We start from the raw sequence: 27,410 nt of genomic DNA, 5'->3' as shown, positions 1-27,410 counted from the left end.
TGGCTAGTATTGTAAAAGCTCCTGTGAACATTTGTGTGCAGTCTTTGTGTAGGCATCTATTTTCATTCTTTGGGTATATATCCAGGAATGGAATTGCAGGCTTATAGGGCAGGTGTATATTGAACTTTATAAGGAATTGGCAAACGGTTTTCCAGTTGGATTGGACCACAGTGAATTTCACTTGCTCCACATCCTGGTTAATATTTGGTACTGTTAGTCCTTTTATTTGTAAGCATTCTATTGGGTGTGAAATGGTAACTCATGGTGGTTTAATTTACATTTCCTGATGACTAGTGTACCTTTTCATGTGCTTATTGACTCTTCTTTTTATCTTTGGTGAAGTGTCCTGGTTTCTTACGCAATTTTAAAAAATTGCATTGTTTGTCTTTTTCTTATTGATTAGTGATTCTTTATGTATTTTGGTCAAATATATTTTCCTTCCTGTCTGTAGCTTGCCTTTTCATTTTCTAAGACTGTCATTTGATGAACAGACATTTTAATTTGGAAGTCCAGTCTATTGTCTCTCTCTTTTTCTTTCTTTCTCTCTCTCTCTCTGTGTCTCTTTCTCTTCTTTATAAAATGATTATAACTTTTTTAAAATCCTGCCTAAGAAATCTTTGCCTACCTCAGGTCATAAAGATTTTCTCATATGTTTTCTTAGAATTGTGGTTTTAGCTTTTATAGGTAGGCCTATGAACCTATTCAAGTTAATTTTTAGGTATGATGGAGGTAAGTGTCAGGATTCATTTTTTTCTCAGCAGATATTCATTTGCTCCAGCCCCACTTTTTAAAAAGACTCACTATATTACCACATCAGTTTTCTTTTGGTTAGTGTTTGCATGGTACATCTTTTCCCACCGTTTTTTCCCCAATCTTCCTGGGTCTTTATATTTAAAGTGTTTTCTTTTAAACAGTATATAGTTGCATCTTATTTTTTAATCCAGTCTGATAAGCTTTGTGTTTTAACTGGAGTCTGTATCCATTACATTTAATTGATTACTTGCTCTCTGTTTTCTCTTTGTCCATTTGTTCTTTTTTAAAAAATTATCCCTTTCCTGTCCTTTTTTTTGACTATTTTTATTATTTTATCTCAAGTTTTGGCATTATACTTCTTAGTGTTGCTCTTTTTAGTTTTTACTGAACAAATTACAAAATACATCCTTAACGTATTATAGTACTAACCATAAATTAGTACTTTTATCATGTCCTGACAATGCAAGAATTTTCTAATATTTTTGCATTATCTTAATGCCTCTTTTTTGCTGTGTTAGAGTTATTTTACTTCCATGTATGTTATGAATTCCAGAAGCCATTGCTAGTGCTTTTTAAAAGTCAATACTCTTGAATTTAACCACATATTTACCTTTTCTTGAGCCTTGCTGTCATTTTTTTGTGCTTACATCTACGATTATTTTCCTTAAGCTGAAGAACAGTTTTTGTGGTAATTCTTGTCTCTTGGTGAGGAATTCTCTTAGCATTTGTTTGCTTGAGAATGTTTTTTGCTTTCATTTTGGAAGAATATTTTCAATGGGAATAGAATTCATCTGTGTTTTTTTTCCCTGTACTTTTTTAAAACTAAATTTTAAAATAAATTTATTTATTTATTTATTTTTGGCTGCATTGGGTGTTCGTTGCTGCACGCGGGCTTTCTCTAGTTGTGGCGAGTGGGGGCTACTCTTTGTTGTGGTGCGCGGGCTTCTCATTATGGTGGCTTCTCTTGTTGAGGAGCACAGGCTCTAGGCGCACAGGCTTCAGTAGTTGTGGCATGTGGGGTCAGTAGTTGTGGCTTGCGGGCTCTAGAGCGCAGGCTCAGTAGTTGTGGTAAACGGGCTTAGTTACTCCATGGCATGTGGGACCTTCCCCGACCAGGGTTCGAACCCATGTCCCCTGCATTGGCAGCCAGATTCTTAACCACTGTGCCACCAGGGAAGCCCTCCTGTACTTTTAAGGTGTCATTCTGTTTTCTTGCTTCCATAGATTTTGTTGAGAAGTCAATGATATTTCTTACTGTTATTTCCTTAGAGCCATGGTTCTTAACTGAGAGTGATTTTGCTTTCTCTTTACCTCTTCCCCCAGGGAACATTTGGTGATATCTGTTTATGTTTTGGTTGTCCCAACCTGGGGCAGGGGTGTTATGCTATTGATATTCCTACAAGGCACAGAACAGTCTCTTACAACAAAAAATTATTTGACTCAGTGTCAATAGTGCCAAGGTTGGGGAACTGTGCCTTAGAGGTAGTGTGTCTTATTTTTCTCTGGTTGTTTACAAGATTTTCTCTTTATTCTTTCATTTTTCAGCAGTTTGATTATCATGTGCCTAGGTTTCATTTTCTTTGTTTTATCCTTTTTTGGGTTGGGTTTTAATTCCCTCTTACAGCATAGAATTTTAAAAGTTCATTTGTCTGTTATTTTCTTCTTTTTTCTTTAACATATTCATCATGTCTCAATCATAGTTCTTTTGAAGTTCTTCTAATACCACTCAGATCACCTGGATCTGCTTCTAATGACTATTTTATCTCTTGATTAGTGGCTAATTTCTCTGCATGTCTAGTAATTTTTAAATGTTTGTTGAATGTGGATGTAATGTTATAGAGGCTGTGAATTACCTTCCTTTGAAAAATGTTGAATTTTGTTCTGACATGCAGTTAAATTACTAGCTCTTCACTTTCATTCTGTCAAGGTTTGGATTAGTTTTTTGTTAGAGTTGGTCTATTTCACTTTTGTTTCTATTTCTAGAGGGTGGTCCTTCCCTGGCCTTTGTGGGGTTTCAGCTGAACGTCTAGGGTCTTAACCAAAATCTCTCAGCTTTGGCTGGGCTCAAACTCTAACAACTTTCCTGCATTGACCTTTAGAACCTCAGCTTCCCGGGCATCTGCTTCCTGCCGGGCCTCCTATGGCTTCGTCTTATGCTTCTCCAGCCCTGGAGATGATCAGGAATTGATGAGCATTTCTCAGCAGACTTTTAGGGTATTCTGTGGCTCCTCCCTGCCCAGCACCCTGTCCCTCCAGTCCTAGTGATCTTTGCCCAGAGCTCTAATCTCTGTTTCTTCCACCATGTTGACTATAGTCCAGGCTTACAGACAGTTTTATATGTTCTGTTTAGATTTAAAATTATTTATGCTTGGAGAGTAAGTCTCATATGAGGTGAGCTATTCTTTGTGACCAGAATCTGAAGTCCTCCCATTATCTTTTATAGACAGATGAACTGCTTTTAAAATCAGATTTATCGCTTTGTAGTTTAGTCTAGAAGAAACACTGGTTTTGTTGTCATTGTAGAGTAAGTTCTATGTTTCGTAGAAACAAGTGTTGAGAGCACAGCTTATGTCAGTTAGGTTATTATGTATATACAGAAGTTGGGGTCTTAATTAACTGTCATGTTTTCTTTGCTTAAAGGAATCATCTGTTGCAGTTTGCCTTAGAGTCACCACCCATCTCTTCTGCTTCCTCCTCTTCAAAGAACCTTGCTGCCAAAGTGCACACTTCTGTAGCCTTCAGACATTCATTAAAGCAAGGAAGCAGGCTAATGGAGAACTTCTTGATTAGAGAAGCTGGTGGTTCTGTGTCAGAGTTGTTGATAAAAGAGAATGAAAGCAAATTCAGCCCTCAGAAAGAGCTGAGCTCTTCTGCAAAGACCAGAGGGACACCTTCCGTAGAAAAGTCAGCTCCAGGTTTCTCAGAGGCTAGTGTTCCTGAGACACCCTCTACATCGACCTTGAAAGAAGTTACTAAAGGTAGGAAATTATTTTCACATGTTTGTTTTCTTACTTAAGAGAAATCTTCTCATCCCACATGACATAATATATAAGCAGCATTTTTGAGGGGGAAGGAATGGGAAAGGGCAGACCCGCTTTCATCTTGTAACAGCCTCAGAGATGGATGTAGGCAGTGCTTCCAGATGTGTTCTCTTTCTGCCTCATAGAATAGGAATTCAGGCTGACGGCTGGAAAAGTGAAGCCATTTTAGTTAGTTCGTACTTCACGTATGGCGTACCTTTCTGTTTTTCAGCTTTTCATTCCCCCCTCATGCTTTATATCAGTTCCAGTTTAACCTTAAAGAGCTCATTTTATCTTAAGATATCAGCACTTGAACACTTCCAAGCTGTTCTGAGTGGCATTTAGAGCCTTAGACAGTTTGACCACTCCCCTAGCTGTCTGACCTTATTTCTCACCTCTCCCTCTCAAAATCCTTCTGCCATAGCCAAGCTGATCTCCCCACTATTCCTTGAAAACACTCGGGCACTGGAAAAGTACAACCTGCAGGCCAGATTTGGCTTGTCACCCGTTTTTGTAAACAAGGCTTCACTGGAACACAGCCATGTGCATTTGTTTACCTGTTGTCTGTGGCTGCTTTCATGCTACCTGCCATGGTTTATTGGCTGTGACAGAGACCATCTGGCCCCCAAAGCCTAAAATCTTTCCTACCTGCCCCTTTGCTAAAAATGTCTGCCAACCCTGTTCCACCTTTCCAGACTCTATCCAGGTCTATCCATTCTTTGGTTATGTTACATAGTATTGACTTCTCACATTACTAAAGTATTACAGCACTTGTTTTCTGGACTGTTTTGTGGATAGTTGGCTTAACTTTTCGATGACTAGGTCAGCTTGTTTATTCTCTTGTTTCTATGTCTTCTTGCCAGTGAAGTTCAGAGCACCTTTTAGGTAGAAGCTCTGTCTTAGATATTTTTGGTACGCCCATACCACGCACAGTGCAGGGCTGTTAGTGGTTACTAAACTTAGGTTGAAATTAGTTTATTAGTACTCAAGTGTTTAAATTTCATATGGCTATGTGAATTTTTTACTTACATTTCCTAGGATATCTTATCTTTTTCAATTTTTTTTTATTAATTGCCACTTCTTATTATATGTTTTTAAGTTGATAACATTTTCCCTGTAGCAGAACCTTTCTTCCAAGTGAAATCTTGCAGTGAACCATAGCATACAAAGTGGATAAAATTGGCCTTGCTCCATTCAAGTGGATGTGGAGGGTCTGGGGATTGTGCTCTCCACGTGAGCTCCCCCTGTATCCCTGCCTGTTAGCCATGGTGGCCTCTAGGCCCTGAGATACCTCCACAGGTCCCTTAACTCCATCAAACAGTTTCAGAATGATTGTGTTTCCACTTTTTAACACTACACTTGTATAGGCTTACCTCAAAGAAATTGTGGGTTTGGTTCCAAACCACTTCAGTAAAGCAAATATCACAATAAAGTGAGTCATGAATTTTTTTGTTTCCCAGTGCATATAAAAGTTATATTTACACTATACTGTAGTCTGTTAAGTGTGCCATAGCATTATGTCTACGAAAACAATATACACACCTTAATTAAAAAATGGTTTATTGCTTAAAAATACTGACAGTCTCAATCGTCAACAAAGGAAACAGGGATATAAAATGGAGAAAAGACAGTGTCTTCAGCAAGTGGTGTTGGGAAAGCTAGACAGCTGCATGTAAATCAGTGAAGTTAGAACACACTCTCATACCATACACAAAAATAAATTCAAAATGGCTTAAAGATTTAAATATAAGACATGACACCATGAAAGTTTTAGAAGAGAACATAGGCAAAACATTCTCTGACATAAATCATACCAGTGTTTTCTTAGGTTAGTCTCCCAGGGCAATAGAAATAAAAGCAAAAATAGGGGAATTTCCTGGCAGTCCAATTGTTAGGACACAGAGCTTCCACTGCTGAGGGCCTGGGTTCAATCCCTGGTCGGGGAGCTAAGATCCCACAAGCTGCCTGGTGCGGCCCAAAATAAAATAAAATAAAAGCAAAAATAAACAAATGGGGCCTAATCAAACCTAAAAGCTTTTGTACAGCAAAGGAAACCATTAAACAAAGCAAAAAGACAACCTATGGAATGGGAGAAAATTTTTGCAAATGATGTGACTGACAAGGGCTTAATTTCAAAGTATACAAACAGCTCATGCAGCTCAATAATGAAAAAACAAAGCCCAATCAAAAAATGGACAGAAGACCTAAACAGACATTTCTCCAAAGACGACATACAGATGGCCAAGAGGCACATGAAAAGATGCTCAACATTGCCAATTAGTAGTGAAATGCGAATCAAAACTACAATGAGGTTCCACCTCACACTGGTCAGATGGCCATCAAAAAGGCTACAAATAGGGCTTCCCTGGTGGCGCAGTGCTTGAGAGTCCGCCTGCCGATGCAGGAGACGCGGGTTCGTGCCCCGTTTCGGGAGGATCCCACATGCCGCGGAGTGGCTGGGCCCGTGAGCCATGGCCGCTGAGCCTGCGCGTCCGGAGCCTGTGCTCCGCAAATGGGAGAGGCCACGACCGTGAGAGGCCCGCATAACGCAAGAAAAAAAAAAAAAAAAAAAAAAAAGGCTACAAATAACAAATGCTGGAGAGGGTGTGGAGAAGAGGGAACACTGCTACATTGTTGGTAGAAATGTAAATTGGTGCAGCCACTGAGGAAAACAGTATGGAGGTGCCTTTAATAACTCAAAATAGGGTTACCCTATGATCCAGCAATCCCACTCCTGGGCATATATCCAGAGAAAACTATAATTCGAAAAGATACATGCACCCCTATGTGCATAGCAGCACTATTTACAATAGCCAAGACATTGTAACAGCCTAAATGTTCATTGACAGATGAATGGATAAAGAAGATGTGGTGCATATCTACAATGGAATATTACTCCGCAATAAAAAAGAATGAATACCATTTGCAGCAACAGGCATAGACCTAGAGATTATCATACTAAGCAAAGCAAGTCAGAAAGAGAAAGACAAATACCATATGATATCACTTATATGTGAAATCTAAAATATGACACGAATATATCTATGAAACAGAAACAGACTCACAGACTTAGAAAATAAACTTATGTTTACCAAAGGGGAAAGGGAGTGGGAGGGGGATAAATTAGGAGTGTGGGATTAGCAGATACAAGCTGCTGTAAATAAAATAGATAAACGACAAGGTCCTACTATATAGCACGGGGAACTATATTCAATGTCCTCTAATAAACCATAATGAAGAATATGAAGAAGAATAGATATATGTATCTATATAAATGTATAAGTGAATCACTTTGTTGTACACAAGAAACTAACACAACATTGCGAATCAACTCTACTTCAGTTAAAGAAAAAATGCTGGGTCTTCCCTGGTGGTCCAGTGGTTAGGACTCTGTGCTCTCACTGCCGAGGGTCCGGGTTCAATCCCTGGTCAGGGAACTAAGATCCCACATGCCCCTAGCTGTACATACCCTCACCTCACCTTCCTCCTGTGGCAGGTATATCTTACTCAGGTGGTTAAGATTGCTTCGGTGCTAAAGATGAATGGGTCCTAAGACGGGAAAACTTAATATTAGTTTTATAGCTTCGTCACACCTTGTTAGAAAAGATTAACGAAAGCATTTTCTAAAAAACAGATTTCCAAACTTCTTCGCAGTCTCTTCCTCTAGGCCCAGGATTCTAATTATGTGACTTTCCACAATGTAGCCCTTACCCAGTAAGCAGTCTATTCTACTCCTGCTGCGCTGAGGTGTCCTTTTTCTCTTCTGCTTTTCCAAGTGCATGTTAAGGTTGGATTCTTTTTTTTATCTTAGTTGCTGAAAGGTACTGGGTTATATTATTTTTGCTCTTTCCACAAATAATAAAATCTCTTTCTCTTTTTGAAAAATACAGTGGATTGTCCTGTTTGTGGGGTTCATATTCCAGAAAATCACATTAATAAGCACTTAGACAGCTGTTTATCACGTGAAGAGAAGAAAGAAAGCCTCAGAAGGTAAGAAAGTTAAGCATAACCGTTGAGCTACTTTAGCTTGTTGCCTCCTATGGTTTATAATATATGAGCCAACTCCACTGGCTCTCCTTGTTCTTTCCTCAACTCCCACCTTGCCAAATATAATTAACTTTATTATATGCTAATAAAATTTGACTTAACAAGAAACTAGTGATTTAGAATTCAGTTCTTTTTAAACTTGTTTTCTTCTCTTAGAATTTTAGAACTACCATAAAGCCCTTGGCCCAAGAAAGCAAGGTTAGACTCTGAATATAGAACACATTAAATCTGTTTTTGGTTTTTAGGAAGCTCAGAAGTTTAAATTTGTAAAATCTAGCTTTTTCAAAAATTCTGAATAGTTAATTACTATATACATATGACATACTATATACATATGACAATAAAAGGTACAAACGACACCTGAAAGTAACACAACGTTGTAAATCAACTGTACTCCAGTAAAAATTAAAAAGAAAAAAGGTACAAAAGGGTATTTTTTTTTGCCTTTTTTTGTTTTTTTAGAAAATATGCGATCAATTATTCATTCAGCAAACACTTATTAAGCACATAACCATGTGCCAGGCATTCTACAAAGCATTGGTGAATCACTGGTGAATGAAAGTCAAATTCTCTGCTCTTAACACCCTTTTGTTCTGGAAGGATGCAACCAGTAGGCTTGCATTTTGAAGGCAGTGGTTTTCTCTGTTATTGCATATGTAGAAGCTTGCAGTTGTATAGTTTGTCTGTGGGCTAGACTCAAAGGGTGTGTTTGAAATGTAGAGAGAGAGAGAGAGAGAGAGAGAGAGAGAGAGAGAGAGAGAGAGTGTGTGTGTGTGTGTGTGTGTGTGTGTGTGTGTGTGTGTGTGTGTGTGTGTGTTTGTCCCGACCAGCTACCCAGGTTAGATAACTAAGTTGTCAACCCAGTATCTGCACCTAAACTCACACTATTCTGCCTCGCCTTATACATCAAAATCACAATAGTTTACTAAACTAGGCCACTGTTGTTACACATGTAAGTTGTAAGTTAGGAATCAAATTGTAGTCAAAGTTAACCTGTAGGGTGTTAAAGAATCAGTGATAATGAAGATAATAAGGAAGCAGAAGCCGCAAATTAGATGAGTCTGGTGATGAAGGGAAGAGGAGAGATGAGATGGTAGTTTGGGGAAGGATTAAGGAGCAAGATCAGGGAAGATTTCATTTTTTAAAATAGCAAAATTATATAAGCCTTTAGCCTCCGGATCTGCTCTCTCCAGGGAGAGAGCAGGTGATGTAAAGAACAAGAGATCAAAAGTCCCGTAATGAAGTTATCCTTGACATGCAGAAGGAACCCTTCCTCTGAAACAGGATGGAAGAGGGAGAGAATAGGTGATAATTCCGAGATCTGGAAAGGAGAGGGCGGAAATTGAAGAAATTAATTGTATCCAGGAGGTGGGAACAAACAGAATGATGGGCTCTTACGTTTGGTCTGTTTGGAAGAACTTGGAAGAGTGCCAGAAACCGTGCTGATAAGAGAGGACTATTTTATTGTTCTTTTGTGAGTAAAGCTAAAATGGTGTCACTAGATTTTATGAGTAAGTCTGGAGTGAATACAGGTTCCGAGGGACAAACTCTGGCTGTTATAATTTACAAAAGTTAACATATAAAGCACAGTGATGCTTTATTAATTTACAGCAGGGGGCACCAATTGCCAGTTCTTACTGTCGTGTTTTTAGCTTGATAGTTAACTTCTTTCCCCGAGCAGGACCTTTTTTTTCAAGTGAAAACGCACAGTGAACCATAACATATAAAACAGAGAAAATTGACCCTGTTCCATTAAAGTGGAGGTGGAGGGCTTGGGGACTGTGCTCCTCTCTCTGACCTCCCTCTGCGTCCCTGCCTTGTATCCACAGTGGCCTTCAGGCCCCAAGATCCCTCCACAGGTCCCTGCGACAGATGCCTGTGCGGTCCTGCGTGCCCAGTACTCACTCCTAGTGGGTACGTTTGTTGACGAGAATAAAATTTAGACTTTTAGGTTGCCTAGTTAGTCGAGATTTGGAATAAAGCTGGATCATCACGAGGATTATTTCTCATAAGCCGTGAGAATCTAATGACCTGCCTTTCTCTTTAGAAATGTTTTTTCCTGAAGAGTGAGTTGGGAATATAGAAGCTGGGCATTTTCTCCTTGAAGAGTAAGGAATCAGCACTGATAATCTTGCTTGGACTGCTCTTTCTCTAGATGCATCCATTGTATTTCTTCTAACACACTTAGCTCTGTCAGTTTATCCAAAGACAGACTCCTCCGTGTGTAATTAAGTTCAAATTCCAGTAGTGGTTCCAAACAGGCTCTGTGGAATACTATAATCCTGCCGATTACTCTGTAGCGCAATTTAGAAGCACTGCATTCACTCCCTCTTTCTCTCTTTCTTAGGGAAAGAGTCACTGTGTAAGTTAGTGTATTGAAGGCTCTGAGAATTCCTTCGTCAAACATAATTGTTGGATTTTGTTTAATCCAGTAATTCCTAAATATTTTTGACCTTAAAACCTTTTTGTCCTTATAACTCATCTTGCAAAGCTACTGTTTTTGAAGATACACTTAGGGAGACATTGAACCACCTTTCTCTTTAGTTACATCCTCGTCTTGCGGTCTGGTCACATAAAAGAATCTCTGACGTTTAAAAAATTTTCTCCACAACACCCCAACAGGCCACTTCTTTAATTTGGATGACAGCCCTTAACCCATTCTGTGTAGATTCATATCAGAGTTGATTCAAAGAATACTCTTCCTTTTGATGTCCTCAGATTCTTAGGACCCTTAAATGCATTACTGTTTCACCAAATCATGGAAGAAAGGTAAAGTAGCATTTTCATGTTTTGGGAAACATTTATCAGGCTTCGTATTTTAAAATTCATGACAGAAATTGTTGATTTCTGCTGGTGCTTTTCATTGTAAATGCCAGTGAACAGTAGAGTTTTCCATTAGAAATTCACAGTCGTTAAGTTTTATCATCTATCCTAATAAAATTTAAAAAATGTTTTAGGTACAGACTTACTGAATTATCCCTCACAGTGTTCTTGTATAAACTCCTACAAAAGGTTTTTCAGCTCTTGCTACCTTCTGTGATTTTATTTAGCCATAATCTTATCAGTGTTGTAGAGTCCAATAGGCTGTCATTATAAGAAGAGTAATTTTCAGAAAAATGTAATCTGTTGAGGGTTTGCAGGTCTTTCTGCAGTTACATAGTTATTTCTGGCTTTTAGATCATATTGATAAGAGCATAAAAGAAATAACCAACCTAGCCAGGGAATGGTACTGTTGGGTAATAGAGAAATGTTTGGTTGTTTCCAGTCTTATTCACCTGTACTCTCTCCATCTCAGTGTGGTCTCTGGACCATTTGCATTAGATTTCCACGTGAAACCTTGTTAATAGAGATTTTAGGTTTCCACTTAAAGAGCTGAGTCAGAATTGGTGGGTGGTGTGGCCATTGCGACTGAGAACTGCATTTTAAATAAGCTCTCCAGGTGGTTCTGAGATGCACTCAAGTTTGAGCAGCATGGCCTTGTGCCAGCTAGTTATATGCAAGTCTTTTGTAAAATCTTGTTTTTCTGGATAAGCCTATTACTTTCAAGTTCCTATTAATTTTTACCTGAAGTTTTGATATTTCATCTAAAAATGATTGCAGTTGTAGTGACTACCTTGAATACATGTTTATTAAGCACCTTATTGCTATAGTGTTGAGCCAGGTGATGTACTTAGAGAAACAGGTATAATCAGATTAAATAGATTAAAATTCACTCTGGGTTCCTGTTTAAATAATTGTCTCAAGTCACTGATACCCTTAGGTAGCTTGACTTCTACATATTCTATTTAAAGAAATAATGCTTCTTAATTGGTGTTTAGAGGGAGTATAAGAAAGTCATTTGATAGAACTTTGTCATATTTAAAATTGTAGCTTAGTGCTTATCATTGTGTTTGTTATGTAAATACAGTGAAGAGCCAGGTGGGGATTTTGCCAGTACACTTCTTAATGCCTTATATATTTGTTAGTATAATTAATTGAAGTTGGAGGAAAAAAAACAGTGCTGTGTTTCTTGCTGTTGTTTTCAGTTGTGTTCTTTTGAAGATGATCCCGTAAATACTACCTACCCATCAACTGTCTGAATTCTTTTTCCATTGGTGTAATGAGTTGGGTAAAGCTAACCATCCCATCAAGTCTTCTTTTATTTCACCTAGTGCTTTTGCAAAATGATTGCCTTGGGCCTAAGCGGGCATTTTTGGCTGTGTATCAGAAATATTTTTAAAGAAGCTGTATATGATGATATTCTTAAATCCATAGCCTGACCCGCAATAGCATTTGTACTCTAATCACCTGAGATAGCTGGTTTTATAGAGATTTGTGTGGAAACCATGGGCAAATTTTAGGAAAAGCATGCTTTAAAGAGGTAGTGAATAAGTTCACGTAAGTATGACCCTAATTTCTCATGGCGTTTAGTCCACAAGCCTTCTGTATGAGTCCCAGGTCTGCATCTTTAGGCCAGGCCTCTCTCTGAGACCTAAACTAACTTTGTCTAAGTTCTGGCTGCCACCTAGACCCCTCTATCGGAATGTCCCACTGCCACTTTAGATGCATCACTGTCAGAAAAATACTGTCAACTTTATTTGTAAATTTAATCCTTCTTCTCTTTCCTGTTTTTGTCTTAATGGTTCTGCTATTCTCCCAGTCTTCTTGGTATTGAGTCAGAAGGTAAATTACTGTTCTGCATGAAAAGCATTGGGTAATTCACAGTAAACCTCAGTGATCTCTTTTCTCCCTTTTCAGCTCTGTTCACAAGAGGAAGCCACTGCCTAAAACTGTATATAACTTGCTGTCAGATAGAGATTTAAAGAAAAAGCTAAAACAGCATGGATTATCTGTTCAAGGAAATAAACAACAGCTCATTAAAAGGCACCAAGAATTTGTACACATGTACAATGCCCAGTGTGATGCTTTGCATCCTAAATCAGGTAAAGTAATTAAACAATGAGTTGTGTTTATCCTCTGGATAAAGCAGTTTTGTGTGGCTTAGTGGTTATAAAGCACAGAAAAATTTTTTAATACATTTTTGATAATAGGTAAGGTATGCAAATGTACTCCTTCCGAAGGTACCCAGAGTGTCCTGTGATAAGCCAGCCTTTCTCTCAGCCCGTCTCTCCGTCCCCCTTCCCTTCTCAGAGGCAACCACTGCTGCCAGCTTCTCATGAATATGAAGGTTGATCTAGAGAGCGTGGCCTATAATCTGAGTTTTGCAACTTTATGACTGGGTGACTGTGGGCAAATTACTTATATCTGACCTTGGTTTTCTCACCCATAAAGTAAGAGTTATAATACTACCTACTTCATAGTGTTTTTGAGCAGAATAAATGATACAATGCATGTAAAGTCCTAGCATAGTACCTTAGCAAGTAGTCAGCATTGAATAAATGTTACCATGAGATTATTAAGATTGTTATACACAAAAATATACCCTTGATCATTATTGTTATAAAAATGTTAATTTTATGTACATACTGCTTAATAGTTTGTTCTTTCCATTTAACCACACACAAATTTTGGAGTTCTTTCAGTTGTTAGCATATGGATGGAATTGCCTAATTAAAAAAAAACTGAAGTATACTATGCAAATAGGAACTTACACAAATTGTAAATATATTGTTCAGTGAATTATCACAAAGCAAAGGGAAAGTGCCTTTGTAACCACTATTCAGATCACTACCAGCATCACAGAAGCCCCCTCCCAATCACTACTACCTTCATTCTCACAGATGACCACCTTCTTGACTTCTCAAACCATATATGCATTTTGCCTGTTTTTGCCTGTATTATATCTTTATATAAATGGAATAATAAGTAGTTTATGCATTCTTCTCAGTCTGATTTCAGTTTTTTACATTATGTTTATAAGGTTTATCCATATTTTTGTGTACAGTTGTGATTTTTAAAAATTTTTTGTTGCTGTAGCATATTCTATTATGTAAATACATTACACTGTCCATTCGGTGGCTGATGGACATTTGGATTTTTCCACTCTTTGGCTTTTAAGAATAATGCTGCTATGAGTAACCTTTTGCAGGTCTCTTGGTGCTCGTAGGCACACATGTTTGGGGGATACGTATACCTATCCCCCAAATTATGTTTTTGCAGATGTTCAGCTTTCATGGGTACAGGCAGAAACTCAGTGCCAATGTATGCTCTCATCAGGAGGGTATGAGATTCCAGTTTTCCCACATCCTTAACAACATCAATATTGTCAATTTTCCGTTTTGGCCATTCTGGTGGGTCCACAGTAGTATCTCATTTTTGTTTCCCTAATGGCTTGTAGTGTTCAGCATATTTTTATATTGTTATTGGCCACCTGGATATTCTTTTTGGTGAAATACCCATTTAAGTCTTGTGCCCGATTTTTCTGTGCTGTGGATCTGTTGTTTCCTGATTTACTTGTGGGGGGTACGTGAATTTTTCTGGATACACATCTTGCTGGGTGTGTATATGTTTCTCTTTTAATTTCATCTTTTCCCTCTCTTAATGGCTTCATTTGAGAGGTAGAAGTTTTAAATTTTATATCCAATTTGTTGCATTTTCCCATTGGTTAGTACTTTTTTGTCTTTGCCTACTGCAAGATCATGTTTTCTTCTAAGAGCATTATTCTTTTTGCTTCTACCTTTCAATCTACAGTTTATCTGGAATTGATTTTAGCATATGTTGCGAGGTAAGGGGTGAGATTCTTTTGTTGTTTCCATATGGATAGCTGATTGATGTCACACCATTTACACATTGAATTGTTGGTACAGCTTGGTTGAGAATCAGCTGACCATATATGTATGGGTCTGGACGTTGTTTTGTTCCATTGGGTCATTTATTTATCCTTGTGCCAGTAGTGCACTGTCTTAATTACTTTATGAGTAATTTGTAATAGATCTTGCTGTCTGGTAATGTAGTTCCTCCAGCTTTGTTGTTTATTGAGATTGTCTGTTTATATGTGAATGGGTATACAAATCGTGGTACAGCCATACAGTGGAACACTGCTTAGCAATAAAAATGAACTACTGATAAATGCAACAACATGGATAAATCTCAAAAGCATTGTTGTAAGTGAAAGAAGCCAGATACAAAAGACAACACACTGTATAATTTTAAAACTCCATTTATTTAACATTTTAGAAAAGGCAAAACTATAGGGACATAGAAGAGATCAGTATGTCCCAGGGCCTGAGGGTAAGGGGGAGGGAATTTACCGCAGTGGGGCAGAAGAATTTCTGGGGGTGAAGGAAATGTTCTAGAGTTTGGCTGAAATGATGGCTAAATGACTATTAATAGGCAACTGGGCTTGTCTCCAATTTTTGGCTATTCTGGATAAAGCTACTATAAACATGGGCTTATAGATTTTTATGTAGCCATGTGCTTTCATTTCTCTGGTATTTTCCTTTTCATTCAGTTAAAATATTTTCTAATTGTTGTTGTGATCTCTTCTTTTACCCATGGGTTATTTGGAAGTGTTTTCAATTTCCAAATATTTGAATATTTCCCAGATACCTTTTTTTTTAATCATTTCTAATTTGATTCCATTGAAGCAGTTCTGTATGATTTCGGACCTTTTACATTTATTGAGACTTGTTTTATAACTCAGCATTAGGTCTTCCTTGGTGAGTGTTCCTTAAGCACTTGAAAATTTGGGGGGTTTTTGTTCAATGATCTGTAGTGTTAGTTATGTAAAGTTGCTAGGTAGTATGTTCAAGTATTCTACATCCTTACTTATGCTATGTTTACTGATTCTATCAGTACTGAGAGGATTATTGAAATCTCCAAGGGTATTTGTGGATTTTTTATTTTTCCTTTCAGTATGCTCTGTTTTCTTTACATTTTGAATCTCAGTAATGAGGTATATGTGCATTTAGTATTGTTATGTCTTCTTGATGAATTAACCTATTCATTATTATGACATATTTGTTTTAGTCTCTGGTAATATTCCATAAATAATAATCTTATTTCACTGTTTTCTTTAAACATACTGTGTCATTATATTTAAACTGTGTTTTTTGGTAAACAGTATGTGGTTTGGATTTGCTTTTTAAACTTAATTTGACAAGATATACCATTAAATTGTAGAATTTAAAACTTTTTCATGGGCTTCCCTGGCAGTGCAGTGGTTGAGAGTTCGCCTGCCTATGCAGGGGACACGGGTTTGTGCCCTGGTCAGGGAGGATCCCACATGCCGTGGAGCGGCTGGGCCCATGGGGCCATGGCTGCTGAGCCTGCGCGTCCGGAGCCTGTGCTCCGCAGCGGGAGAGGCCGCAGCAGTGAGAGGCCCGCGTACAGAAAAAAAAACAAAACAAACAACTTTTTCATTTAATCTATTTGGTTGGGTTTAAGTCTACCATCTTGCTCTTTATTTTCTCTTTGTCCTGTCCATTCTTTGTTTTTTTTTCTTTTCTTGCTTTCTTTTAGATGATTTTTAGTTCTCTATTCTATCTCCACTGTTGGCTTATTAGCTGTACCTCTGTTTAATTTCTTTTAGCAGTTGTTCTAGAGTTTACCACGTGCATCTTAAACTTATCACAGTCTACCTTCAGATATTATTGTACTACGTGTTTAACATAAGGACCTTGCCCTTTCCATCCTTGGTTTTATTGTCATAGATTTTTCTTCTATGTGTTATAAACCTCATAATACTTTGTTACCGTTTTTGCTTTAAACTGTCAATTTTCCTTTAAAGAAATTTTAAAAATTGAAAAGGAAAGTCTTTATGTGCCTACACATTCACCATTTATAGTATTCCTTATTTCTTTGCTTAGATCCAGGTTTCCATCTGATGTCATTTTCTTTTGGTCTGAAAATCTTCATTTAATGTTTCTTGTAGTGCACATGTGTTGAGACAAGTTCTTTCCACTTTTATTTGTCTGAAAAAGTCTTAGCTTTGCATTCTTTAAAAAAAAACTTTATTTGGAAATAATTTTGAACTTATGGGAAGGTTGAAACATTATCATAAAGAACACATATGTACCCTTTACACAGATTTACCTGTTAACATTTTGCCCCATTTGGTTTATGAATTACTGTTTCTCTCTTTTTATTAATGTATATGTGTTTGTGTGTGTGTACATCTTTATATACACATATATTTTTCTTAAACTATCTGAGAATAAGTCGTATAATCTTGTCTCCTAAATACTTTATTGTGTATTTCCTAAGAAAAGAGATATTCTCTTTTATTGCTGCAGTACAGTTATCAACTTCAGTAAATTCATCTTTGTTAAATAGTTCTTTCATCTATCATCTCTATTCCAGTTTCAGCAGTTGACCCCGTAATGGCCTTTATGGATTTTTTTTCCCCCCTCCAGTACATGATCCAGTTTTGGATCACATTATTAAACTTAGTTGTAATATCCTCTCAGTCTCTCAGTCTGGAACAGTTCCTCAGCCTTTCTTTGTCTTCTATGACATTGACATTGGCATTTTAAAAGAATACAGTCTTTGTTGTTGTTGGGTTTTTCCCCCAAATAGAATGTTCCTCATTTTGGCCTTGTCCTGTGTTTCCTTATAATTATGTTCAGGTTGTGCATTAGTGGCCAGAATACTATATAAGTGATGTTTTGTCCTTCTCAGAATATCACCTCTAGAGGTATTTGACATCTTTGTGCCCTTCATTTGTGATGGCAGCTTTGATCACCTTGTCGATTTCTTCACTTTGTAGTTTCCTCATTACTCCTAGTAAGAAATCTGTAGAGAGACACTTTCATACCATCTACATATTCTATACCTCATTAAAATCTCACGCCTGTATTTAGCATTCTTTGGTAATTTTTACCTGACTAGTCTTTTCTATGTAGTTGCACAATGTTGATTTTCTAATTTTAGCCTTCCTTCCACATTTGCCAGTTGATACCTGCCATGGTCCTGAAAACAGGAGCCTTCCTTTCTTGTATTTAATTTGTCTATTTTCAATATGGATTCACAGATTTATAGCTTATTTCCATCCTTAATTATTTTGGTGTTTATGTTTCTAGATTTGGCCAGTGGGAACTTCTCCATGCTGATCCTTGGTCCTCATGCCATACTTTCATTATTATCATTATTATTTTTTACCATTTCCTTATTTCTAGCATAACAAGGTAGTGATTCCCTGTCCCAGCCCTGGAATCAGCCATTTCCCTGAGAAGCTTTGGTTCTTTTGGGGGAAAAACAAGATAAGGCTACCAGCCATGCTCATTGCTACCTGGTACCTTTGCTTCTAGACTCTTTCAGCAGGTGGAGCTCAGGAATATATACACACATATACATATGCATACATGGATATGTGTATACATACACATGCATGTATGCCTGTATACTACATGTATATGTATGCATGTAAATCCACTTGTACATATTAGAAATCATGAGAACATACCAGTACCTTTACTTTCAGTGCAGCCCCACAGGGGTCTTCTTTACCTTTCTCTATTTCATATTTGTATTTCCCTTTTTCCACAGGGAGAATCTTCCCTCTCAGTAGCATCAGCACGTTTACTAATTTGTTCAGTTCTGTAATATATCTAAAATCGTTTCAGAATTGCTTCATCTGTACTACTACACCTCTCTGCAACCAGAGAAAGAATTCCAGATATTTTTTGAGTTCTCTCTACCCAGTCTTCCCTCTCCCCTCCCCCCTCACCTGCACTAAGGGTACATAGTCATTTACTGTGTTCATAAGTTATTTTTTCCCTTTATTGTGGTTATGTTATTTGAAATAATACAGTGACAGTTCATTTGTTTAACTTTGTTTCCAGTTTAAAAAAAATAAATTTATTTATTTTTATTTTTGGCTGTGTTGGGTTTTCGTTGTTGTGTGCGGGCTTTCTCTAGTTGTGGTGAGTGGAGGCTACTCTTCGTTGTGGTGCGCGGGCTTCTCTTGTTGCAGAGCATGGGCTCTAGACGCACGGGCTTCAGTAGTTGTGGCTCGCGGGCTCAGGTGCTCTGTAGCATGTGAGATCTTCCTGGGCCAGGGCTCGAATCCGTGTCCCCTACATTGGCAGGCAGATTCTTAACCACTGTGCCACCAGGGAAGCCCTTTGTTTCCAATTTTTATTGTTGTTATTTAGTTTCCTCTTCTAAGTATGAGAAATTAATAACAGATATATCATTTAAACTGCTTTAAAGAGATATACAGTTGACCCTTGAACAACATGGGTTTGAACTGCAGATTATATGCAGATTTTTTTCAGTAAATATAGTACCTGTGTTTTAATTTTACAGATCTTTAAATTAACTAAGTGTGGGGAGAAGTTTGTGTGGTAGGCTGGGAGCATCAGCAGTGTTTAGCTGGAGTAGGTCCGATATTGTCAGAAAGGTTTCTGATCTCTCCCTTTCACTGACCTTTGCTTAAAATAGGTTTTTCTTGAGACTCTTTTTTTTCTTTCTTCTGTGAGTGTTGGTGGTTCTGGATTGCAGGCTTCACCAGAGACGAGTCTGGGATATTGTGAAGATAAAAAGAAAACCCGGGAAACTTACCACAGAGTTGTTCCTCAAATTCTGAGGTCCTTAGCCAGTCCATTTTCCTCCTTCCACTTTTCAGAATTCTCTTAACCTTGTCTGTTATATCCAGGGTTTGTAGTTATGCTTCGCAGGTAAGATTATGAGAAATGAGAAGAGACATGAATCTAGGCCATCTTGTTTGGAAACAGAAGTCCTTGTTCATGTATGTATTTTTGATTTCTGTTTTAGGTGCAAACACATTAGGATTGTTAAGTTTTCTTGGTGACTTGACCCCTTTCTGTAATTTCCCTCTTTGTCCCTGATAACATTCATTGCTCTGGAGTCTCTCGTGCCTCATATTAAGATAGCTATTTCAGATTTCTTTTCATTGGTGTTTACAGGATACATCGCTTTCCATTCTTTGTTATGAACCTATTTTGAATCTATGTCTTTTATTTAAAATGGGTTCTTTGTTGACAGTATATTGTTTGGTTTTTCTTTTTTAATCCAGTCTGCATTCTCTGGCTCTTATTAGTGCTTTTAGACCATTTACATTTGATGTAGTTGGCTTTCGACTTAACATCTTGCTAGTTGTTTTGTTTGTTCCATCTGCTTTGTATTCCTTCTGTCCTTTTTTTTTAAAAAATATCTTAGATTAATTGAGTATTTTAAAAATTATATTTCATTTCTACTATTGACTTATTATTGTACCTCTTTTTCAAAATTTTAGTGTTTGCCTTAGGGTTTACAGTGTACACCTTTAATTAGTCACAGTCTACCTTCAGATAATAAACTGCTTTGCTTGTAGTATAAGAACCTTATACAAGTTTACTCCCAGTCCCTAATTCTTTGTGCTGTTGTTGTCATGCTGTTAACACAATACATTGCTATTGTTTTTCCTTTAAACAGACAATTATCTTTTATAGTAGTTAAAAATAAGAAAAGTATATTTCATATTTACCTTCATTTTTACCATTTCTAACACTTTGTTTCTTCTTACAGAGATGAATTTCTGGTTTTAAATTTCTTTTGCTTGAAGAAATTCCTTTAACACTTTTTTTGGTACAGATCTGCTAATAATATATTCTTTCAGTTTTTGTTTGTCTCAGAAAGTCTTCATTTCTCTTTCACGTTTGAAAAATATTGCCCTTGATATAGAATTCTGGGTTGGTAGGTTTTTTCCCCAACACTTTAAATTCTTCATTCTGTTGTCTTCTGGATTGAATAGTTTTTGATGAGCGGTATGATGTAATACATGACTTTTATTGGTGTGGTATACCCCTTTTTCTCACTGGCTTCAAGATTTTCTTTGTGTGTCTATGTGTAGGTATATTGTTGCGTTTTTGTTTTGTTATGTTTTTTGTCTTTTATTCTGCTTGATATTCTTTGAGCTTCTTGCATTTGTGGTCTGACATCTTTCATTATATTTAGTAAATTCTGGCCATTAGATCTTCAAATATTTTCTCTCCCTTTTTTCTTCTTCTGGGATTTCTATTACGTGTATGTTAGGGCTTTGATATTGTCTCACAGCTCTTAGTTGCTCTATTCTGGTTTTTTTGTGTTTTTTTCCCCCTTTTTCTCTGTTTCTGTTTGGGTAATACCATCAATCCCATTTTTAAGTTCACCTATTCTTTCCTTAGCTGGGTCAAGTTATCTCTGCTAATGTCTTTTTATTTCTAACATTTCTCTTTTATTCTTCTTGATGATTTCATCTCTCTCCTGAAATGCCCCATTTGTTCCTGCATGTTGTTCATCTTTTCCAGTAGATGTTTTAGCATATTAATCGTAGTTACTTTAAATTCCATGTCTGGTAGTTGTAACATCTGGGCAACTGATATCTGAGTTTGGTTTTGTTATTGTTGTTGTTTGTTTGCTTGCTTGTTCATATACCTTGTAAATTTTGGTTGAAAACCAGACTTAATATGTGAGACTCTAAATGCTGAAGTAAATAGTATGAATGACTAAAAAATGGACTTGTCTCCTCTTCTGCTAGGACTTCACTGTGTGTGGTTGATTGGTTTGGATTTTGTTGTTGCTGTGGTTGTCCTTGGTTGACCGCCACTTTCATATCCCTTGTGCTTTTTAGATCGGTGCCTGAGCTACCAGAAGTTTGTTTGTTTGTTTTTAAAATGTACCTGTATCACTCGCACTTAGGTTTTCCCTGTAAATCTGTGCCTCAAGGAGTCTTTCCATGCTCACTTCTCTCCCAGTGGCTGATTACAGTTTACCTGTCACTTGGAGTGTCCTTGCTCCGTGGTAGGGAACATGAGGTTGTTCTCTTTTATTGTAGCTTAGCCTCCGTCTTAGGCAGGCCCTTGATTCTGGGTCTCACAGGTGGGTCTCTCTCAGTGATCCTGTGCCTCCCCAAGTGGCAAGGGTCCTATAGTGGTCTGGGCCCAGGGCAGTCTCCTGACCCTTCTGCCGGAGTAGAGGGTTTTGTTTGTTTACTTTTTCTCCATTTACCTGTGCTCTGGGGACTTCAGTTTTGCTGACCTTCCCTCAGGAGCTTAATGCTTTTGTTTCCTAGGGTTAAAGATCTGATGGGGCTTCATGTCCTTCCTGCACTGGGGGCTGTTCTTTCCCAAGCCTGTATCCGGAGGGATACTTTTTCTAATTTCTCATCCTTCCCCCAGTAGTTCTTGAGGGTATCCAGTAAGGTCTATAGAAAACCTTGGAATAGGTGTGAGTCTCCTTGTGTCTAAGATTCCCAGGATTTTTATATTTTCATGGTTCACCCTTCACCTTTTGCAATTCATCAAAAAGTTTATCTGAGGGACTTTCCTGGCGGTCCAGTGGTTAAGACTATGCGCTTCCACTGCAGGGAGCGCGGGTTCGATCCCTGGTCTGGGAACTAAGATCTCGCATGCCTTGCTGTGCGGCCAAAAAAAAAAAAAAAGTTTATCTGAAATCTTCTTACCCAGCAGTAGGATAATCCTTGTTTTATTATGTCAACCAGTACTCGTGACCCCTCTCTTCTCTAAGGCACCTGACTTTCCTTAGATTTCAGGCTAGTTGGTTTCCCTGTGACCTTAGTTCTCTTGGGTTCGAGTAAAGTCACAGTTTTATAGGTTATCTAGCCTCTTCTCATTGTTAGGGTGAGAATGACACTATATCCAGCTCTTTACATCACAAACAGAATCAGAAGTCTCCCTGAAAGATTTAAGCCCCTAAATTGCATCTAATCCTAGTACAGTTTCCTTAATACCTTAGAAGAGAGTATGCCAGATGTTCTCTAACTTGAATGATACTTGGGTTAGTGGATTGGGTAGAATGCAAGTGGTCCCTTTGCTTTCCTGTTATACCATGATTCACAGAGGGAGAGATTGTTTACATTGTTTCTACTGGTCTAATGATATTAGGGAGGCAAGAGGTACCTCTCAGTGCTTGAAAAACAAACTTTGAAATGAGGTAATTGCATTCTTAAATGATCCTCTCGAGGACTGTCAGTTTTGTAAAAAAACTTTTTAATAGAGATTATTTATAAATTCTGTAGAATTTAAATTCTTACCGTGAAGAATATGGTGATTTCCCCTATTTACCTGTTGCCTGACTCAAACAGTTGTCAACTCATGCCTAATCGCGTGTTGTCTGTCATTTACATCCCTTACCCCCATCGATTATGTTGAGGCAAATTCTAGATATAGTATCTTTTTATGTATAAATGTGTATAAGGGATTGTAGTTTTTTTCCCCTATACTATATGTGTATTTTAGTCTTAATATGTTGGCCTAGTAGGCAGAAGGATAGCATTGGTGAATTTCATGCTGTTTGCATTCAAAGGTATTTGTATATGAGATGGAGTGTATTTCAGATCTCTTTGATGTATGTGATTGGTAAATACACCTACTGACAAAAATTCTGGAGTCAAGGCCATCTACCCCCTAGTATTTGTAGACCTTTGTCTTTCCTTGAAAAGTAGACTGTTGTAACATTTTGTACATTGGAGGTTCAGTGGGTATCCCCTAAGAATAGAATTCACTCTAACATTAATTTTCATATTCCATTGGAACTCTTGTTTATACCTGTATCCTCAAAGGAAAGAGCAAGATGACTTTGCTATACTCTTCCAGTTATATTTTAAACTGTAATTGCATGTGTAAAAGTTAAGTGTTTTAACTCTGTGTTTTTTTTTTTTAACCCTTTTATTTTGAAATGACTTTAGACTTACAGAAAAATTACAAAGACAGGACAGGGAGTTCATGTATACCCATCGTCCAGCTTCAGTGTTAAGAGTTTATATAACCAGGGTACATTGAGCAACACCATGTAATTAATATTGGCTGTATGCCCTTATTTTAACAGCTGCTGAAATAGTTCAAGAAATTGAAAATATGGAGAAGACTAGGATGCGTCTTGAAGCTAGTAAACTCAACGAAAGCGTATGTTGATGGTCTTTTTCGGTATCTCGGTAGAAATGAAGGAAGGAAAAGTCGAATACCCTACAAATTAAAGCAAACTAGTGTTAAATCTGTTCAGTGGGAAATGTACTAGAACACATTTCCATTTAATGTATTATGATTTACTTGCAGCTCCTTTTAGCAATTTTATCATATTTCGAAGTCTTCTGGCACAAGATCAATCCAAAGTAGAGTTTATTGATGAATTACAGTTTTATGGAAAAAAGCATGTGCCCGTACATCAGGTAACCTTGGTATTGGTCCTTTTTCTGGTGGTTGCATTTAATAAGTTCTTTAACATTTAACCCCTGTGGCCCTTAAGACCTTCATCTGTAAAACTCAGGGGGTTAACTATATAATCTCTAAGATCCCCTTTTAGCTCTGGCATTCTGCAATTCTATGGTTATACTGATGGTGAAATTAAGTAATTTTAAGAGTTGATGAGGATTGAGCATCTATTGAGCTTACTGAGGGAATCAGAGACCTAAATTTCTTCACTATTGCCTTCCTCTAGCTTGATGGTCCAAAACTTGAGGAAAGGATACCAAAGAAGAAAATAGCCATTGTGTCCTTTGACACTGGAGGAAGTGTTTTGGGCTCTCCCAACTAGACTTTTTTTCTAGACCATCGGTAATGTGTTTGTAAGGAAAGCAACAACCTTAGGGAATTAAGTTTATAATCAGATAGTAGAAAAAAATGAGATTTTCATTGACTTTACTATTACCTGTGTGCTAACTATAAGATGGAGACTATAATGAATGTGTAAGTACATTTCAGATCTTTTAAGTCTAAAATTTTAAAAAGTGAATTAGAAATTTAACACATGAAGTCTTGTATTATTGCATTTTCTCATTATTCCATTTTCTTTGTGGTAGACTTGGAAAAGTTAGGCTGGAAAAAAAGGTAGAAGACAGACAAGAAGATCTGCCTTGTTAACGATCTGCTAAATGTCTCTTCAGTCTTATAGTTTTATGTTACCTATTGTAGTAATGAATGTGGAAAATTAAATATTGAAAGTAGGAAACTTAATTGATTGTTGTCTTAATACGTCATAAATTCTAATGGAATCAGTGTTGCATTTTCTACTGATGAAAAAAAGTAATGAGTAAAATGTATGTTAATTACAATATTCAAGAGAAGTAAACAGGAGTTAATCTTCCTAAGTCTGTATAAAACAGACATGAGAGATTATTTTCCTCTATTTTAAACATCCCCATTTGAGATTTTAAAGTTTATAGTACTAATTTCTATTTTTTGTCATTTTTGGTAATTTTTAATTAACAATTCTTGGATTTTTTAGATAATGGTTTTTACAAAGGACCAAACAGAAAAGGAAATAGATGAAATTCACAGTAACTATCGTAAGTTATGTGATGTTTTCTTTGTTTACAAAGAACTTGGGTTACAGTTTTTCATCTTAAGTATTTTTATATTAATGTTTAATACAAACTTTCTTGTTAATATTACTTAAGAGACTGAATTTTGGTTGAGTGTTTACTCAAGACAGTGACCTTTTTTTGTGACTGTGTGTGTGCTCTTTGATTTGTGACTAACATTCTACTTTGAGCTTATCACTAAGCACTTTGCAGATATTAATTAGTTGCTCTCAAAGCATCTCTGTGAGAAGAAAATGGGGTTAAAATGGAAACATTCCTGACTTTGCCATCCTGTCCTCAGGCCAGTGACAGTATTTATGTAAAGAATTTCAGCACTCTGTAGCTTGCATATTTATGCTGAAGATAGTTTTCTTTTTATTCATTATTACCAGCTTCCCAACTTTATCGCTTCATTGTCCTTAAATGACCTTTATATGTATCTTTCCCAGTGCTAGCATATTACTGTTTTATCAGTTAGATAGCTGCTTATTCTTTGGCTGGTTGGTTGGTTTTTAGTTTAAATTTAAGTGCCTGGCAAACAGTATGTAGTTAATATTTGCTGAATGAATATTCCACACATGATATGCCTTAGTTGTGCCAAAAGAATTGTGTTTTCTTTTTTCACTTCTTAAGCTTTGAAGGGGCAGATACAGCTGTGATCTGTGTGGGGTGTGGGGAGGGAGGATGAAGTACACAGGCAGTAGATGTAGTTGTGATGGCCCGAGCCTTCTCGGAGCAGGGAAAGGAGGCTGGAGGATTCACGGACCAGAGGCTGAACCACAAAAGTTACAGCGCTGGTGCTCTAAAGATAGACAGATGTGATCGATCCTCTTTGATCAACCTTTAGGAAGCCAAAGTAATTTTTCTTGATACAGGAGCTAGAGAATATCAGATGATCGCTGAAGTGGCAAAACTAAGGCCTGTAACAATAAGGAAACCAGAAAATTTGCATGGAACAAAAATAATTTAAATCACTAAAGGATGGTATCTAACAATTATGCTACACTAAAGAAAACGTGGGTTAGATATAGGCAAGAAAATATACAGATATCTATTGCCCACCATTTAAATATCTTTAAAAACTTTAATTTTACTAAATAGGTCAACATGTTAAATTAATTCACTTAGCTCTAAAATAAACCTTGGTATATACTTTTTTTTTTTTTTAAACCTTTTGGGCACTTACTAAGGCTCAAGCACTTATTATTAACATTATAGTATAGTTAGAGTTTGATTTAGTATCAGGATCTAAATATACCATTGATGGTTCTTCTGTTTTTTAAACCTTTTTATTAATGTTTTAATGTACATGGGTTTTTAATTTTTTTAATTTACTTTTGGGCTGTGTGGGGTCTTTGTTGCTGCGCGCAGGCTTTCTCTAGTTGCGGAGAGCAGGGGCTACTCTTCGTTGCGGTGCACGGCCTTCTCATTTCGTTGGCTTCTTTTATTGTGGAGCATGGGCTGTAGGCGCGTGGGCTTCAGTAGTTGTGGCACACGGGCTCAGTAGTTGTGGCTCGCGGGCTCTAGAGTGTAGGCTCAGGAGTTGTGGTGCACGGGCTTAGTTGCTCCGTGGCTTGTGGGATCTTCCCGGACCAGGGCTCGAACCCGTGTCTCCTGCATTGGCAGGCGGATTCTCAACCACTGCGCCACTAGGGAAGCCCATGTATGTGGTTTTTAAGCACATTTCTCTAAGGCTTATTAAAAACTCTGACTCCTCGCCACCTCCTTGTCTCCATCTTCATTTCCTAGAATTAATAACTGTCAAATCTTTTGACTTTTGTTTTAGTAATTACCTTCATGTTTATAAAAGATTATTCTTTCTGCTATTTCTTGAAGTGTTTCAGTTTTCCATGTTAACAATTGATTGAAGTCCCAATTTGAAAAATGAAAATTTAGCTCTTTTGTGCATCCTGACTCTTACCTTCTCCTCCCTCCCAATTTCTGAATATTGTCATAATTTTTTATAAGGTCCGTATTAGTTAGAGACATTGTATACAGTTTGAACCAGGCAACATACAATACCATGGTTATGAAGTGTGTCAGAGTATGCCACCACCCAAGAATATGCCACCATGACATGTTGCTTTGAGCAGAAGGCAATCGAGAAGCAGCAGAAAGGAAAGCTCTCTGCCTTCCCCCATTTGCCTAAGTGTAGGACAGAATTACAAAGGTGTCTGTCCCTCCTCCCCTCTCTATCCCTAGAAGTAAGTCTTCCTGTTGATGGAGAACGCTCTGACTTAAATCGGCATAGCAGACTTCACTCTTGTTTACTGTGTTTTTCCTGGCCATCTCCCCATAACCGTCCTCCCACACACCTTTCTTTTTTTTTTTTTTTTTCAGTACATGGGCCTCTCACTGCTGTGGCCTCTCCCGTTGCGGAGCACAGGCTCCGGACGCGCAGGCTCAGCGGC

The 27,410-nt window shown here is 37.5% G+C and overlaps 1 protein-coding gene across 2 annotated transcripts in view; it reads left to right on the top strand.

The window, feature by feature from the left end:
* Window positions 1-27,410, top strand: part of RAD18 (RAD18 E3 ubiquitin protein ligase) — a 123,171-nt gene that overhangs the window by 40,209 nt on the left and 55,552 nt on the right. For both annotated transcript variants that reach the window (XM_007463715.1, XM_007463714.1), the window contains exons 5-9: window positions 3,394-3,731; window positions 7,664-7,763; window positions 12,558-12,742; window positions 23,529-23,605; window positions 24,924-24,984. In XM_007463715.1, the coding sequence (XP_007463777.1) occupies window positions 3,394-3,731; window positions 7,664-7,763; window positions 12,558-12,742; window positions 23,529-23,605; window positions 24,924-24,984 (761 nt within the window). The remainder of the gene's footprint in view (window positions 1-3,393; window positions 3,732-7,663; window positions 7,764-12,557; window positions 12,743-23,528; window positions 23,606-24,923; window positions 24,985-27,410) is intronic.

This window comes from Lipotes vexillifer, unplaced genomic scaffold, assembly GCF_000442215.2.
Source record: "Lipotes vexillifer unplaced genomic scaffold, Lipotes_vexillifer_v1.1 scaffold1387, whole genome shotgun sequence".
Taxonomy (NCBI): Eukaryota; Metazoa; Chordata; class Mammalia; order Artiodactyla; family Lipotidae; genus Lipotes; species Lipotes vexillifer.
The sequence above is the reverse complement of the archived record's forward strand: the minus strand, read 5'-3'. Positions and strand labels throughout refer to the sequence as shown.